The sequence below is a fragment of the Tiliqua scincoides genome, chromosome 4 (genome assembly GCF_035046505.1).
Source record: "Tiliqua scincoides isolate rTilSci1 chromosome 4, rTilSci1.hap2, whole genome shotgun sequence".
Classification (NCBI taxonomy): domain Eukaryota; kingdom Metazoa; phylum Chordata; class Lepidosauria; order Squamata; family Scincidae; genus Tiliqua; species Tiliqua scincoides.
In genome coordinates, this window is record NC_089824.1 from 113,681,085 (window position 1) to 113,697,099 (window position 16,015).

The window sequence follows — 16,015 nt, forward strand, 5'->3', positions numbered from 1 at the left end:
CTTATCTTGTACTGCTGAAACATAGCGGACTTGGAAACATTAAGGTTAAAGTAGTATTCTGCTTGTGAAACAAGAAAATGAAATTAAATCAATCTAGGAGTACTGCTCTGCAGTTAAACCTGAGTATCATGCCTGTTCACCTTTTCAAAGAATTCTAAAAGGTTTGTGAGGCAAGAAGCCATGCTGATTCTCCCTCAGCAAGTCTTGTTCATCTATGTGCTTTAAATTTTATCTTTGATGAGGCATTCCACCATCTTACCTGAAACAGAGGCTAGGCTGACTATAATTACCCTGGTAACCCTATAATTACCCGGGACCCCCCTCCTTCCCTTTTTAAAGATTGGTGTGACATTTGCTATCCTCCAATCATCTGGCACCATGGCTGTATCAAGGGAAAAGTTGCATATTTTAGTCATAAACATAAAAATGTTTAGTCATAAACAAAATATGTTGATATTTTTATTATCAACACACCAAAAATACCAACATAAAAACAATGTAGCAGAGAAAAATTAATAAAAGTCCTGAAATAATTACCTGATTTACATTAATTGTGTGAGACAAAGTGAGCTGGATACCAAAGTTCACTATGTGCTTGGTCTGGGGAGCTCATTCAGACATGCTTGTAGTTATCAAGGAATGAACACACATACACATGATTAGAAGAGGCAACTCCCAGCTTTTTCATGGTAATCTGGAAACATACAGGGTGACCCGAAAAAAACAGAACCCATAAAAATTTTATTAAATCCTACAAAGGTCCAGTAAAGACGCAAAATGTCTTTTCCTTGGTTGACCAATACATATTGGGGAAGATTATTGTTCCAATATTTCATGCACAAAGTCGACTTGTATACCCTGAAAGAAAAAAGAAGAAAAATTAAAATTAACAGTTTTATTGAAAGATTTGTGGGTTCTGTTTTTTTGGGTCACCCTGTACTATGATCATAAACTGGAGTGTATTCATATGATGCCTATGTAATCAGTCTGATTTGCCCACATAATTGACACAATTCAACAAAATTTAGCTATTTAAATCTAAGATTTCAAGAACAGAATTAAGCTCATGTCCATGTCTCTTAATGAAACAATAGGATGCAGTCCACTTTGGTTAGTTCTTACCCAAAATGTTTAGGATTGGGCTGATGATACTTAATTGTCTCCCCACAGATAAATATTTGAAACAGCTCTATAAATGATTTTTGAAACAGAATATCTGAAGGGGAGGATAATGCTAATCTGTATTTGGCTATTTGTTATAATTTAAAATTGTGTTGTTTTGTCAGGCAATTGTTGAAAAAAACATTCACTCAAATATAATACTGCTTTGATTTATACCTCAAGTGATTTGTTAGAAAACGTTATATGTTGTATTTCTGCCACAGTATTTTAAAATTTGTTCAGTAATGAAAACTCATGAAAAATTGGTTTATAGCCAGTTTAAACCTGTAGTTCCCAACCTTTAGGAGCTCAGGGACCACTAAGGCAAAATTTGGAGACAGCAAGGACCACATGCAACTCCCGCACCCCCATACACAAAAAATACAATTAAATTCATTACATAGCAGGAAAAACCAAATAAAATAATACCCAGGTCACTTAAGGCTTTGTAGGAGTATTTCTAAGTGACACTTGTTTCATTCCCCTTCCATTCAGAGGTTTGCACACCCACCTACCCCCAACTCAATCCAGTCTCTTCCCACCCATCCCACTAAACACAGCCCTTGTCTCTTTTAAGTGTGGAAAAACACCTCAAAACCAGTGAGAGAAAGCCTGAGAGGAGCATGGATGAGTCATGCATGAGGTAGTGAAATGAGCCAACAAAAAGCGCACACACCCCTCCAGTTCCTTTTGTAAGGCTCCCCCCTGTCCACACCACTTATGAGAGTCCAGAACGATTAACAGCCCAATCCTAGGCATGCCCAAGCCTAGGCATGTCTACTCAGAAGTAAATCCCATTATAGTCAATGGGGTTTACTCCCAGGTAACTGCGTATAGGACTGCAATCTGAGGAGATGGGGAAACTGCCCAGCGGAACTTCCCCACTGGCACTGCCCTAGTCCCAGCTCCTCCTCAGCTGTGCAGTGTGCTAAAAGGGCCCCCCAGTTCTGTCTACATGACTTCAGAAAAGAAGTCATTATTTAAAAAGAAAGGGAGTGCCTGGAATGTGCATCTTGCAGCCCACATTCTGCACCAGGTGGCCAAGTGCAGGTGGGAAGGCTCCTCTTTGCACAAAGCCACTGCTGCTCTCTGAGGGGGAAGAGGCAAAAGAAATGTAAGAAAACTGTGGCAAAAGAAATGTAAGAAGGTAATATGGGAGGCCAAGCGAGACTATGAGGAACGCATGGCCAGCAACATTAAGGGGAATAATAAAAGCTTCTTCAAATATGTTAGAAGCAGGAAACCCGCCAGAGAAGCGGTTGGCCCTCTGGATGGTGAGGGAGGGAAAGGGGAGATAAAAGGAGATTTAGAGATGGCAGAGAAATTAAATGAGTTCTTTGCGTCTTCACAGCAGAAGACCTCGGGCAGATACCGCTGCCCGAACGGCCCCTCATGACCGAGGAGTTAAGTCAGATAGAGGTTAAAAGAGAAGATGTTTCAGACCTCATTGATAAATTAAAGATCAATAAGTCACTGGGCCCTGATGGCATCCACCCAAGAGTTATTAAGGAATTGAAGAATGAAGTTGCTGATCTCTAGACTAAGGTATGCAACTTGTCCCTCAAAATGGCCACGGTGCCAGAAGATTGGAGGATAGCAAATGTCACGCCTATTTTTAAAAAGGGAAAGAGGGGGGACCCGGGAAACTATAGGCCGGTCAGCCTAACATCCATACCGGGTAAGATGGTGGAATGCCTCATCAAAGATAGGATCTCAAAACACATAGATGAACAGGCCTTGCTGAGGGAGAGTCAGCATGGCTTCTGTAAGGGTAAGTCTTGCCTCACGAACCTTATAGAATTCTTTGAAAAGGTCAACAGGCATGTGGATGTGGGAGAACCCATAGACATTATATATCTGGTCTTTCAGAAGGCGTTTGACATGGTCCCTCACCAAAGGCTACTGAAAAAACTCCACAGTCAGGGAATTAGAGGACAGGTCCTCTCATGGACTGAGAACTGGTTGGAGGCCAGGAAGCAGAGAGTGGGTGTCAATGGGCAATTTTCACAATGGAGAGAGGTGAAAAGCGGTGTGCCCCAAGGATCTGTCCTGGGACTGGTGCTTTTCAACCTCTTCATAAATGACCTGGAGACAGGGTTGAGCAGTGAGGTGGCTAAGTTTGCAGACGACACCAAACTTTTCCGAGTGGTGAAGACCAGAAGTGATTGTGAGGAGCTCCAGAAGGATCTCTCCAGACTGGCAGAATGGCAGCAAAATGGCAGATGTGCTTCAATGTCAGTAAGTGTAAAGTCATGCACATTGGGGCAAAAAATCAAAACTTTAGATATAGACTGATGACAGATCAGGAGCGAGATCTTGGGGTGGTGGTGGACAGGTCGATGAAAGTGTCGACCCAATGTGCGGCGGCAGTGAAGAAGGCCAATTCTATGCTTGGGATCATTAGGGGAACAAAACGGCTAGTATTATAATGCCGTTGTACAAATCTATGGTAATGCCACACCTGGAGTATTGTGTCCAGTTCTGGTTGCCGCATCTCAAAAAAGACATAGTGGAAATGGAAAAGGTGCAAAAGAGAGCGACTAAGATGATTACAGGGCTGGGGCACCTTCCTTATGAGGAAAGGCTGCGGTGTTTGGGCCTCTTCAGCCTAGAAAAGAGATGCCTGAGGGGGAACATGATTGAGACATACAAAATTATGCAGGGGATGGACAGAGTGGATAGGGAGATGCTCTTTACACTCTCACATAATACCAGAACCAGGGGACATCCACTAAAATTGAGTGTTGGGCGGGTTAGGACAGACAAAAGAAAATATTTATTTACTCAGCGTGTGGTCGGTCTGTGGAACTCCTTGCCACAGGATGTGGTGCTGGCGTCTAGCCTAGACGCCTTTAAAAGGGGATTGGACAAGTTTCTGGAGGAAAAATCCATTACGGGGTACAAGCCATGATGTGTAAGCGCAACCTCCTGATTTTAGAAATGGGTTATGTCAAAATGCCAGATGCAAGGGAGGGCACCAGGATGAGGTCTCTTGTTATCTGGTGTGCTCCCTGGGGCATTTGGTGGGCCGCTGTGAAATACAGGAAGCTGGAATAGATGGGCCTATGGCCTGATCCAGTGGGGCGGTTCTTATGTTCTCATGTTTTATGTTCTTATGAGGCAGGAGTCTCATCTGCCGCACCTGGCGGTGGTGGTGCTTCTGCTGCTGGCATCACTAGCGGTCAGTCTTGGCTGCCAGCAGGCAGGCAGCTTGCAGCAGGCCAGCAGAGGCACTGCCTGTTCCCCCTCCTAGAGGGGTGCAAAAACCTGGTTGCTGAGATCCTTCGCTCCTGGGAGTTAGAGCAGCGCATCCAGGGGCCCCAATCCTACCCACTGGGGTAGGGGGCTGGCTTCTCCTGATGCCTCCAACCGCCTTTTCTGGCCAACTGGAGTCCTGACTCCCGGAAGCCAGTCATGTCTTTGGCAAGCCCGCTGCTGCTGTTCACTCAGCCCGAGGAGGAGGAGTGGGTGTGATGAGGAAGAGGAGGAAAACGGGCTTGCCACAGGTGGCACAAACGGAGCTTCGAAAGCCAGGCTGCCGAGGCTCACCTGAAGGCTGCGGTCGAGGAAAGGAGGCGGAGGGCAGCGGGGCACACAAGGCGGGCACCTGACAACGCACCTGTGCCCTGCACCTTCCCGTCAGGTGCCTGGTGCTCCCGCTCTGTCTCTCTCTCTCGCGCGCGCGGCGTGCTCTGCGGGGCGAACGCCCCGCAGAGGCTGCTCTTTCCTCCCTGGGACGAGGCGTTCTCCGTGATGGCCCACCTGGCAGGGCCGGGCTGAGCGCGGAAGAGCGCCTGGGCACCGCCAGCGTGCGCGGGGAGGCGGCCTGCTTCTCAGAGCTGGTGGGAAGGGGCGTCCCAGGAGCGGTCGGGAGCAGATCGAACCGCTCTCGGCGTGTGGAGGGTGTGACCAAACGGAGCTTCCACGTTCCCTTCCCCTTTCTCAAAGCGGAGGCACCCGAAGGGCCGTTGGCGTCGCTGTTGTGACCGTTGAACTGTGGGGGGGAGATCTCGGCGGCGAACGGCCCCTCACCGCAGCCATCTTCCCGCCTCAGAGGCCTGCGCGTGCACCGTCTTCGCAGTGCGCCTGCGCGCTCCTCTTTCCCAATCAGCAGGATTCCTGGAGAGAGGAAAGTGTGCGCAGGCGCGTCGTCCCTTCCCTTCCTCTGCTCTCCCCTCCTGTGCGGGCGTGTGTTGGGAGACCCCCCACCGCGTGCCTCGCAGAAGTAGCTGCCGGTGCTGACAGAGAGCGCAGCGGCTGAGGGCGGCCGGCGGGCCGGGACGCGCCGCGCCTGCTCGTAACGTTTTGCTTCCTTTCCGACCCGGCGCCTGTCCCTCAGCGAGCGAGCGGTGAGTGCTCCGGGCCCCGTGGGCGCCTCGTCGAGGCCCTCAGGACTGGCCAGGCGTTCCCTCCACCCCCCCCCCCCGGTCTCTGGGGTACCCGTCGGTGGCTTTGCGCCTTTGCCCCCGAACTGAGCTGCTTCTCGGCACGGTGTGTCTCCTTTCTTGTCTCCGGCAGGAGGTTGCAGTGCGGGGGAAGCTGTGCCTCTGGGGGGCCGTTCCTGTCGGGGTCGTCGTGCTCCTCTCCAGCCACCCCACCCGTTCGCCCAGCAAACGCAGGCCTTGCGATTCCTGGGAAGGGCTGGGCTGGGAGTCGCAAAAGTTCTATTGGCCCTTGTTGGGCTTGGATTCATGTGATGAACACGAAGTTTATGGGAGCTCTTAACTGAGTACAAAGCATACTGCGTGGGTGCCAATTACAGCAGCCTCCTGCAGCCACAAGTGCAAGTCCGTTACTTGCACTGTCCGTTCACAACTTGCAATTACAACAAAGAGATGGACAGTGCTGGGCTCCTTTTTTTTCTGATCCGCTCTCATCTATGGCTGTCCACAAAAGCTGGTTTCGATTCTGCACTAATATTTGTGCTTTGCATAGTATTGTAACACACCTTACACTGCTTGACCTTTTGGCTTCACTTTGCTTTAAGAAAGTGTGTGTGTGTGTGTGATATTTATATATACTCACCTGCCAACATAAGTGATCATGTCATGCATGTTACAAAGTGGGCTCTGGCTAATGAAAGCTTATGCCACAGCGAATTTGATAGCCTTAGGAGGACTGCCTTTTAAATCTTTTATCACCAGGTGATTCTTACTGTGTTTGCAGCTACTGATTGCAGTTAGAAGCATCCTTTGCTTGTCCTGTGGACTACTCTCTCTCTTGATCTGTTCATATACAGATGTATGCATGTATTTGGAACTTTCTCTATCTACATAGACTTATTAGAGCTTTACCAGTTAGTCCCCTGCCCTTCCTCTGGAATTTAACAATGTAAGCTGTTGTTACAGTGCTTCTCCCAACCTTGACTTACAACCCTATAGCTGGTGTTAGTGCCCCTATGTTCTCCTGTACTTCAGGATGTTAAACATGCATTGCATCAGGGACATAGTATAATTCTTTTCTTTCTCTTCCCACATTGCATGAAACAAAAGACCAAAAGGGCATTTCTAGTTCCCACCTTTGCCTTTCCAAGATTAGGGGCCTTAGTAGGTTTGTAAGCCCTCCAGGTTTGGCCTATAGTCTCCAGAAATCAGCATCAATTTCCAGAAGAACACTGAAAGCAAAAGTGGAGATTTTAACAGGGCCTCCTTGGCTTAATAACATGACATGTTGGAACAAAACATCTCCAGGAATAATTCCAGTAAGAGTTGGCAACACAAGGCCTCTGTTGCCATGGGGGGGGGGGCAGAAAATTTCATTTAAGCCCCATGCTCCACAAACACAGGATAATGAAGAGCTTTAAGAGATGTTGCTCACCGCCATAAGATGTTGGCACAGGATAGAAACTAGTTTTATTGGAAGAGAACTTTAGTACTGTTAATGATAAACAGGGGGTGGAGAATTGCTAGAGTCCTCTGCTTCCTTGCCAAAATGCACTTCTAACAAGTTCTGTGGGTGCAGCTGCTGCTCCTTTCAAATGAGCCTTTTGGTCTCTGAGTTGGCATCGGTTGCAGGTGCTGAATTTGCTTCACAAGCCACTTGGTGCTGATCCCTAATGGACAGCTGTAGCTGTGTTGATGGGCCCCACAAACACAAAAAATACAATAGCTACATTTATGGAACTAGCTTCTGCTGATATAATATAAGTGTTTGAGATAGTTTTTACAATGACAACAATTATAGTATGTTGGTCAATTAAATGTTAGAATATTTTTAAAGAATGAACCACTCTTAAGATCATATCCCATAAGAGTTTTCTGTAATCCTGAAACTTGTGTTGCATTGGCATACTAGTTTTTGTTCAAGACCACTCAAAGAGGCTGTCTGGGGATATGGGCTGAGGTGTTGCTAGTATGCAGATAACACCCAGCTCTATCTCACTATGTCATCTGATCTTAGGGAATCAGTTAGTGTTGTGAGCTAGTGTCTGGAGGCAGGGATGGACTGGATATGGACTAACAAAATGAGATGTAATTCAAACGTGCTGATGGTCAGCAGGAGAGCTGATTTTGGGCTCTGAATTCAGCTCATTCTTGATGAAGTAGCACTCCCTCTGAAGGAGCAGGCATGCAACTTGGGAATGCTCATGAATCTGACCTTGCTCCCAGTGGGGCAGGTAGCATCCATGGCCAGGAGCACCTTTGCCTAGCTTTGGCGGCTTTGGTGGCTGTGGCCCTTCCTTGGGAAAGCAGGTCTGGCCACTGTTACCCATGCATTGGTCACACTTTGGTTGTGTTATTGTAATGTTCTCTATGAGGGACTGCCTTGTTTCGCAAAGTATTTGCAACGGGTTCAAAATACTGTAGTCAAAATGCAAAATTGCAGCGGGTTCAAAATACTGTAGTCACACTATGATGGGGGTTGCCACTTCAATCTTGTGAGAATTACTTTGGTTTTCCATCTCCATTAGAGTTCAATTCAAGGTGTTGTTAATAACTTTTAAAGCCTTTTATCATATAAATGTACCCATCTGTTGAGAGCTTTGAGGAAGACTCTGGTCTGTGTGCTGTCATTGACTAAGGGCGCAATCCTACCCTCTGCTGGAACAGGCAAGCCAAGAGGCTTGTACTGTATCCAGCATAGGATAGGGACCCAAAAGTGGCTTAGCCAGAGGTAAGGGGAACCTTTCCCCAACTTTTGGGTAAGCCACCTTGGCCCCTATGGGTCTCCTGGGACATGTGCCGCCTCCTGAGGTGGCGCAAGTCCAAAGAGAGTGGAGCAGCTTCAAGTCACTCTGAGCTCCCTGGGAACAGGGGTTGGGATCCGGCATAACTGCCAGTTCTGAGCCCCGCCTCCCACTCCCCACCGGCCTGCCCCCAGGGCCAGCCATCCTCCTCCCACCCCAGAATGCCTCCCCCCGCCACCTCCCTGCCCACCCCAGAGCCTTGCGTCAGTCCAGCTCTACCAATGTAAGGCTCGGTGCCTCTGTTGGCGCGGAGGCTTATGTCAGCCTCCGCAGGCCAGCACACCTCCGTGTGCCGGCCTAGCTGACTCATGAGGAGCTGCTAACATGTCCTCCTGGGCTGGCACAAGGGACTTGTGCCGGCCCAAGTCTTCTCAGGATTGCGCCCTAAAAGCCCAAACCTAACCAACCTTTCAGCACCCATGTTGCTGCAGCACAGCCCCAAGGAAAAGGAACAAATTTTATCTTGCCTACAGAAAGCCTCTTTGACTGCCCCTCCATCACAGAATCACTAGCATGGGTGCAATAGTGCTGGAAAGTTGATTAGGATTGGAATGGGAGGCTCAGTTGATATTCATGCAGGATGAAGTCTTCTCTGTGATAGTCCAGAGAAGTCCACTGGACTGTAACTCCCTTTTTTGCAAGGTTTGTGATGTCCTGTCTATCCTGTCTTTTAGGAACTCAGATACTTTTGTTTCACCAGATTTTTTTTTTTTTGAGGAGGGGGGGAGGATGCTGATGGCCCAGGATTAGTTTGTCTCTGCTGCTGGAGTTTTCATTGCTTTGCTGCCTGAGTAGTCTTATTAACTTGTTTTTATTTTTTATTTTTTTATCACAGTTAGCTGCCTTGGAACTTTTAGTGAAATGCAAGATAAAAATGGAAAAGTAACACTGCTGCAACTTTTGTGAACAGATGTTCTCAACTGGTGCAGGTGAGACCACAACATATCCTGTAGAACATATTCCTATACCAATAAAGTGTGGTAATACCAGAAGGTATCAGAGTATTTGTTTTGTTTCTCTGCATGGTTGGGTAGTTAAAGAGGAATAAAACTGGTAATGGGGGGGACTCACGGAACAATAAGCTCTGTTTTGTCTTGATGGGTGAGTTGGTTGATTATGCAGGCATCATGAAAACACAGGGCGCAATCCTAATCCATTTTCCAGCATAAGGGCAATGAAACTCTGAGGTAAGGGAACATACATTCCCTTACTTTAAGGAGGCCTCTGTGAGTATCACCCAATTGCAGGATGCAGCACACGTTCCATTGGCACAGCTATGCCAGCGCTGGAAAGTTGATTAGGATTTGGGCCTTAAAAAAACAAACAACAACAAACAAAAAAAACTGTTCCTCTCTCAGGCACAGGGCAAGCCAGTGCCAGTAGGCTTTTGTATCTATTTCCTTCTGTGGTTAGAATGGAGCTGGGCAACTAGAGAGGAGCAATGGGGATGATGAGACTCTGGATATATTAGTAGTTCTGCCGGCTGAAGATTAGCCCATTTGTTCTCTATCTTTAATGTTAATGCAGGAAGTTAAATGACGTACATGAGTTGAGAGAGACTACTGCTCAAGCATTTATTTGTTCATGCATCAGAGCGATAAAAGGTTGAATTTTCCCCTCTCTGCCTTTCATTGTATGTTTATATTCAGAGTGATGTTTGTAATCTTTTTCTATTTAATAAGAATTTTAATTTGCCTTTCCATACAAAATTCCCAAGATGGGCATATTCACACTGACTGTGAATAGAAAGCTGAGAAATATTAATTAGTCCCTGTTAATTTAATCTAGAATAAAGGAGTGTTGTTTTGTGTAAGCATGTTTTAGAAGTCTGTTTCTTTCTTACTTGTACTTCTCTATGTGTGAGTATTGGAGAGGGTAAAATAAATTTGCTTAGCCCTATAAAAGTGCTTGTAAACCCTGAACTCCCCTGTTCCAGTGTAGAGTGAGAAACAGAAATAAATGCTTCCTGAATAGTATATCAGTTTCAGCATAGAGGAGCATTATGGTAGTGTGTAGTTCAATGTTCTTTACAGAATGTATTGGGTTTGGTAATGTGGAGTGGAAAACGTTTCACTTCTATGTTTTTTCTATAAGAATGGGGGCTGCTGCTTTCTTTGAAGCGGGCAGTGCTTTGACCCCTCCTGAAAAAGTCATCTGGGGATTTGGGGCGATGTGCTATCAGTATGCTGATGACTCCCAGTTCTATCTCTCCTTTCCTCCATATTCTAGGGTGGCAACTGAGGTCCTGGAGCACTGCCTGGAGGTGGTTGGGTTCTGGATGAGGGCTAATAAGCTGAAATTAAATCTGCATTTAAGATTTAATTAAGCACTTAAATTAAGTCCTGCACTGAATGGTACTGTACTTGCCCTGAAGGATCTGTTCTGCAGCTTAGGGGGTTTACCTGGACTCACAGCTGCTCCTGGATTCCCAGTTGGCGGCTGTGGCCAGTGGCGCTGTTGTTCAGCTTTGGCTAGTGCACAGCTTTGGCTGCAGCTGTACTTGGATCATGCAGACCTGGGCACGGTAATCAAGGTGATATCAAGGTTAGATTATTGCAACAACTTCTATGTTGGGGCTGCCCTTGCAGATGGTTCAGAAACAGCAATTAGTGCAGAATGCAGTGGCTCGTGTAGACACTGGAGGTAGGCAGTAAGACTGCCAGGCAGCTTGTCGATAGCTGCACTGGCTGCGCATTTGTTTCTGGACCCAATTCAAGGTGCTGGTTTTGACCTTTAAAGTCACTTACAGCTTGCCAGGGTATCCAAGAAACCTCTGGCATTCATATAATTCAGCTCATTGCCTCAGGTCACTGGAGAAGGCCCCAGGGAGGTGCATGGGCCTGCTCAGTAGTGGCACCAACATGATCGAACTCCCTCCCCCTTGGTTTACGAACTGTTTCCTCCCTAGAAGCCTTCTGGAGAGGCCTGAAGATATCTCTTTTTAGACAACTCTTCTGAGTTCTCGGCCTTGTAAACATCTGATTTTACAGGCTTGGGGTTTTTCTAACATTGCTGTTGCTGCTATTTTTATTGTATTAATGTGTTATTGCCGTTTTTAAGATATTCTTAATTGTGAAGCGTTTTAATTGTTTTAGTTTGTGTATTTAATTGTGATTTGTTTTGTATTTCTGAACTTTGTTGTAAACTGCCTTGAGTCCCTTCAGGAAGAAAGGTGGGGTAGAAATGCAGCTAATAAATAAATAAATATTTAATAGTGAAACAATAATAGTCAAATTGAGCAGATTCTAAACTGTAATTAACATTGTAAGCATATGAAGGAGGCAGAGGTTGTGGATACTGCTTCCTCCCATACCCTCTCACCTTACCTCCATGTATGTGTATAGTAGAGGGGGAGAACAGCTGTAGGCACATATGTTCTGTATCACCCCTTTTCACCTTGCACTGAATGTGTAAGGTTGGGAGCATAGCCAGTGAATGCAGCTATAAGTGCAACTCCCTGCGACATGCTGATTGAATGTCTGGATAGAATATGAGAAAAGAATTTATAGCTAGGAAATACCTATATCTGAAATGTGTAGCTCTTTGGTTGTGCTAAAATTAGTATGTTAAGTTTTCAATATCTTCAACTGATTTCCTTAAGTTTATAAAATGTAATGGAAGGGCAAACTATTGAATGGTCTTAAAATAGTTAGTAATGTTAACAAAAAATTTTAAAGTCTTGAATTCATTTGAAAATGATATTTAAAAAAGATTTAATGTGCTTTGAATTTTTGTAACCAAATACTTCAGCTTAAATACCTTTTGGATACTGAAAAAACTTTTTGAGATATTTATACAGTATGTAAAATTAACATGACGGGCAGCCCAATCCTGAACTGTCTGGAGCTGCTGGACCCGGTGGCTCCACAAAGGGCTCCCGCTAGATCCAGCGCTACTGCGGGAGGCTCCTCAGGAGAAGCACATTTGTCCCCTTCCCCCGAGTAAGGGAAGCAGTCCCACAATGAGACTACTCACTTTAGCGGTGACTGTTTGGTCGCTGCTAAAGTGGAGGCGCTCGTGTAGGGCGCACAGTCATGCCCGAGCGCCCTGGATCCTGCAGAGCTCGGCTCCATGGATCTGCCTCTCCCCCGCCCTCTGACACACCTCCCCCACACCCCAGCCATGCCTCCCCCTCCCTGGCTCCCCCACGCCCCTGGACACGCCCCCATTTCCCGTTCTGCAGCCCGGCAGTCTCAGACACCGCTGAACCGAGGAACGCGGGCACCCGCCATGTGCTGGCTCAGCGCCGGCTGGAGCCCGGCAGTAAGCCCTGCAAACGTGCCTTACAGCATAAATGCTTAGAAAATTCTCAACACTACCATGCATATATATCGTGTATTTCCTACTGATGCTAATTCTTCACTGTTATGTACTAGATATCAGCTTATACATTCACCCCAACTAGCAATATTAGTATTCTGCAAAATTTTGGAAAAGTTTTCCTGAAAAGTTTGTTTAAAAAAAACCTCCAATCATCTAGACTGGAATCTAAACTAGCATGTTCAACTTATTTTTGGTCTACATAACTAAGAAGTTAGAAGTATCTGTGGTCTGCGCTGCGCCTCCGCAGTTGGAAGATGGCAAGTGAGCTAGGTAGTGAAAAGTGGAGGTGGAAAACCTTACTTCTGCCTAGAAATCACTTGAAATTGTTTAGCGCTGGAGGTGGGAAGGTGCATCTGTTGATCGTGTGCAAGGAATGGTCTCTGAAATACAAGGCAGAAATCTGTCCTTGGGCTCTCTTTTGCAACCTTGCTGGTGTGTGTGCAAGACACAGTTTTGTAAGACTGACTTGGGATTGGTGTAGTAGGTAGCCCTTGCTTGCCAGTGTGGTTTTGATAAGCTGGCTGTTTTTCTGGGCTCATGAAATTGTAGCTTACTGTGGCTCTGATAAGCTGAGATGCTTACTTTCTTCCAAGTTGAGTATAATTCGTCTCCCTTTAATACATTTTAATACATGTGGTGTTGACTGTATTAAAGGGAGATGTCACTTCCTGCTTGATGACATCCTTCTGATGCTGTCATCACAATGAGGGCACTTCCTGTTTGATGTCACTTCCGGCAATGACATCACTTCCAGATTGATAACATCGCTTCTGGTGGCTGCTGGACAGATTGTCGTTCTCAGAAGTGGGTTCTGTGCTAAAAAGTTTGAATACCACTTCTCTAATTTATTAAATTCAAAGTGATGTATTGCTGTAAAGAACTTTAAAGTTTAGTTTAAAGTGTAATTTAATTTTCTAAACAGTCTGTCATTTCTAATTGCTATAATTGGTAGTATGGCACATGTTGCATTATGAGGTGGCTGTGGCTCTAATTCTGTCCACACTTTACCTGGGGAGTAAGCCCCATTGACTATAATGGGACTTACTTCTAAGTAGACATGCATAGGCTTTGGCTCTGCCTCAGTTGTATGAACTGCAGCTTATAGCGCAATCCTATATCTGTTGACACAGAAGTAAGTCCCTTTGTGCTGAGTGGACCTTACTCCCAGGAAAGTAAGTGTGGATAGGACTGCAGCCATAGTTAAATTTTGTTGTTGTCATGCTATACATCCAAAGAAGCAATTTTCTGTAAAAATCAGTATGGTTTCCATGAGTGTTATTGCTTTGATATGAACTAGATTGGATACAGAAATTTGATCTTCCTTGTAGTCTTCAAAGACACATCTTGAGCAGTGGTGGATCTCCCATTATGTCCAATGGGGCAAATGCCCCAGGTGTTAGCCTTCAGGACCCTGCAGGAGCCTCTCTGAGGCTCCTGACAGGGTCGGAAACTGTGCTTCCGGTTTTCCAGAGGCATAGTTTAAAACAGCTATTTTCTACCACTGTGCTGTGGCGCACTGGTGTGCTGCAAATGGTCCCCTGCTATGCTGTAGAAAATTCAGAGAAGGTCATTTATTAGTAGGGCCATTTGGGGGTGTGAGCCCCCAAACTGCACAGCACAGCACAGTCAATTGTCAAAAAACTGATGGTGTGCTTTGACCATTTTAGTGCCTTGCCAGTGTGCTGTGAGATGGAAAAGGTTGAAAATCACTGGTTTAAAGCCTCGGGGAAGACTCGGGAAGCTTCCCCAAGGCAACCTGTGGTCGCGTGAGGCTCCATGAACCTCAGGTGGGGGGCGAATTTGTGTGCAGGGTTGGTGACAGCCTGCGGGGGACGCTATTGCAAACCTTTGCACTGGGGTGCGGAGCTGGGGAGGTCCACCACTGATCTTGAGCCTTTTGTAAATTGTTGGAGTCCTGTATAGATAGAAGGGGGTGTTCAGGAGTATAAAAAGAAAACACCAGAGCAACTTTTATTTTGGTACAGGGGGTACCGCCATATCCATGGATCCCATATCCACTACCCTCCCCTTGCCAACTGATGTTGGCTCCACCCATGGCCTCTGCGGAGCTCAGAATGACTATTTCAAGTGAAAGTCACATCTGGTTTTTTTGCAAAACTGGAAGTGGCATTTTTTTGTCTTTTAAAAGGCATTATGAGGGAGCTTCCCTGGCCCTCATAATACCTTTTTAAAGGCATAAAAATGTTCTGGTTTTGCTGAAAAACTGGAAGTGATTTTTTTCCACTTGAAATCATCATTTGGAGCCCTGCAGAGGCCGTGGGGCTCAGAAGAGCCCATGGAGGCTAGGGGAGTACAGCTTGCCTCCAGAAGCTGGGGGCATCTCCTGTTTCTGCGAATTTGTGCATATCTGGGGGGTTTCAGAATAGAACTCCTGTGGATGCAGAGGCATTCCTGTATCTGTGATTCTCTTTAGCCAGCCTGCTACTGGTTGTTAAAAGAGGGAGCCAAAAAGGAACATCCATCTAGCTTTGGAAATATTCACTAGGTTGTAAGTTTGCATGAGGTCAGACTACCCCTCCCCCAGTTCCAAGTTTGGGTCAGTGATTATCCCTTCAGTTGCATAACCTCAGCATAACTATTGGAATTCCTGCCCCTATTCTAGTCTGAATGTGGAGCCGAAAAGATGGTTGTGTTGACTTTGAGAAGCTGATGTGCTTGGAGTTAATGTGGTGTCATGGAAGGTGGACAGGAACAGGCTAGACTAGGAGTTGTTTTGGTGTTGTACTGCTAAGACACTCAGAGTGTTTGCTGGTAAATGGAATTGTGAGCCTATGGTGGCTTGCAGGTTATGATCTAACATGCTTAGAGAAGAAATACTGTTTAGGCATTGGGAGTGCTTGCACAGATCACTTTACCTCAAGGTGGGAGCTAATGTTTGCTTTGCAGACATATCTTTAGTCAAATGGGAAACTATTGGTAGCTTTGTTAAAAGTACAGTATGGTTGCTCTGCCTCTTCTACAATCACACTGTTGTCTTTATTGATGCATCAGAGTGCATTGTCAAAGTCACAGATAAAAGAACAAAAGTGAGGTGAATCTTAAAGGTGTTGTGTAACAGTTAAATTGTCAGGGTTCTTCACTCCCCCATCACTGCATTTTAGTGCTGCTCCAGCTTTTTTGTTGCAATTTAGGTAGGATCGGGCTGTAAGTTTGTAATAGAACTTCATTTTCGGTTAGGACTTTGCCAGCAACTACTCGTATAGTGTACAAGCTCAGTAAAGAGACTGCCTCCAGCAACATCAAAAGTAGACATTGAGAAGCAAGCTTATATTGGCATTCAAGTTTTAAACTCAAAGGGTTGATTCACAATTAGACAGAAATGGG

The 16,015-nt window shown here is 45.9% G+C and overlaps 2 protein-coding genes across 5 annotated transcripts in view; one reads left to right on the forward strand and one right to left on the reverse strand.

Moving 5' to 3' along the window:
* Window positions 1-476: 476 nt before the first annotated feature.
* On the reverse strand, window positions 477-5,854 carry LOC136648423 (uncharacterized). The gene is made up of 2 exons (XM_066624533.1): window positions 4,711-5,854; window positions 477-858 (listed from the first exon to the last, which is right to left on the reverse strand). The coding sequence occupies exons 1-2, from the start codon at window positions 5,852-5,854 to the stop codon at window positions 833-835; spliced, it is 1,170 nt and encodes a 389-aa protein (XP_066480630.1). The 3' UTR covers window positions 477-832.
* Window positions 5,179-16,015, forward strand: part of RALGPS2 (Ral GEF with PH domain and SH3 binding motif 2) — a 193,099-nt gene continuing 182,262 nt past the window's right edge. Inside the window, exons 1-2 of one of the 4 annotated variants that reach the window (XM_066623551.1) lie at window positions 5,179-5,510; window positions 9,183-9,276. The gene's annotated coding sequence lies outside the window, so the exon portion shown is untranslated. The remainder of the gene's footprint in view (window positions 5,511-9,182; window positions 9,277-16,015) is intronic. The other 3 variants (XM_066623548.1, XM_066623550.1, XM_066623549.1) reach the window with 3 other exon arrangements.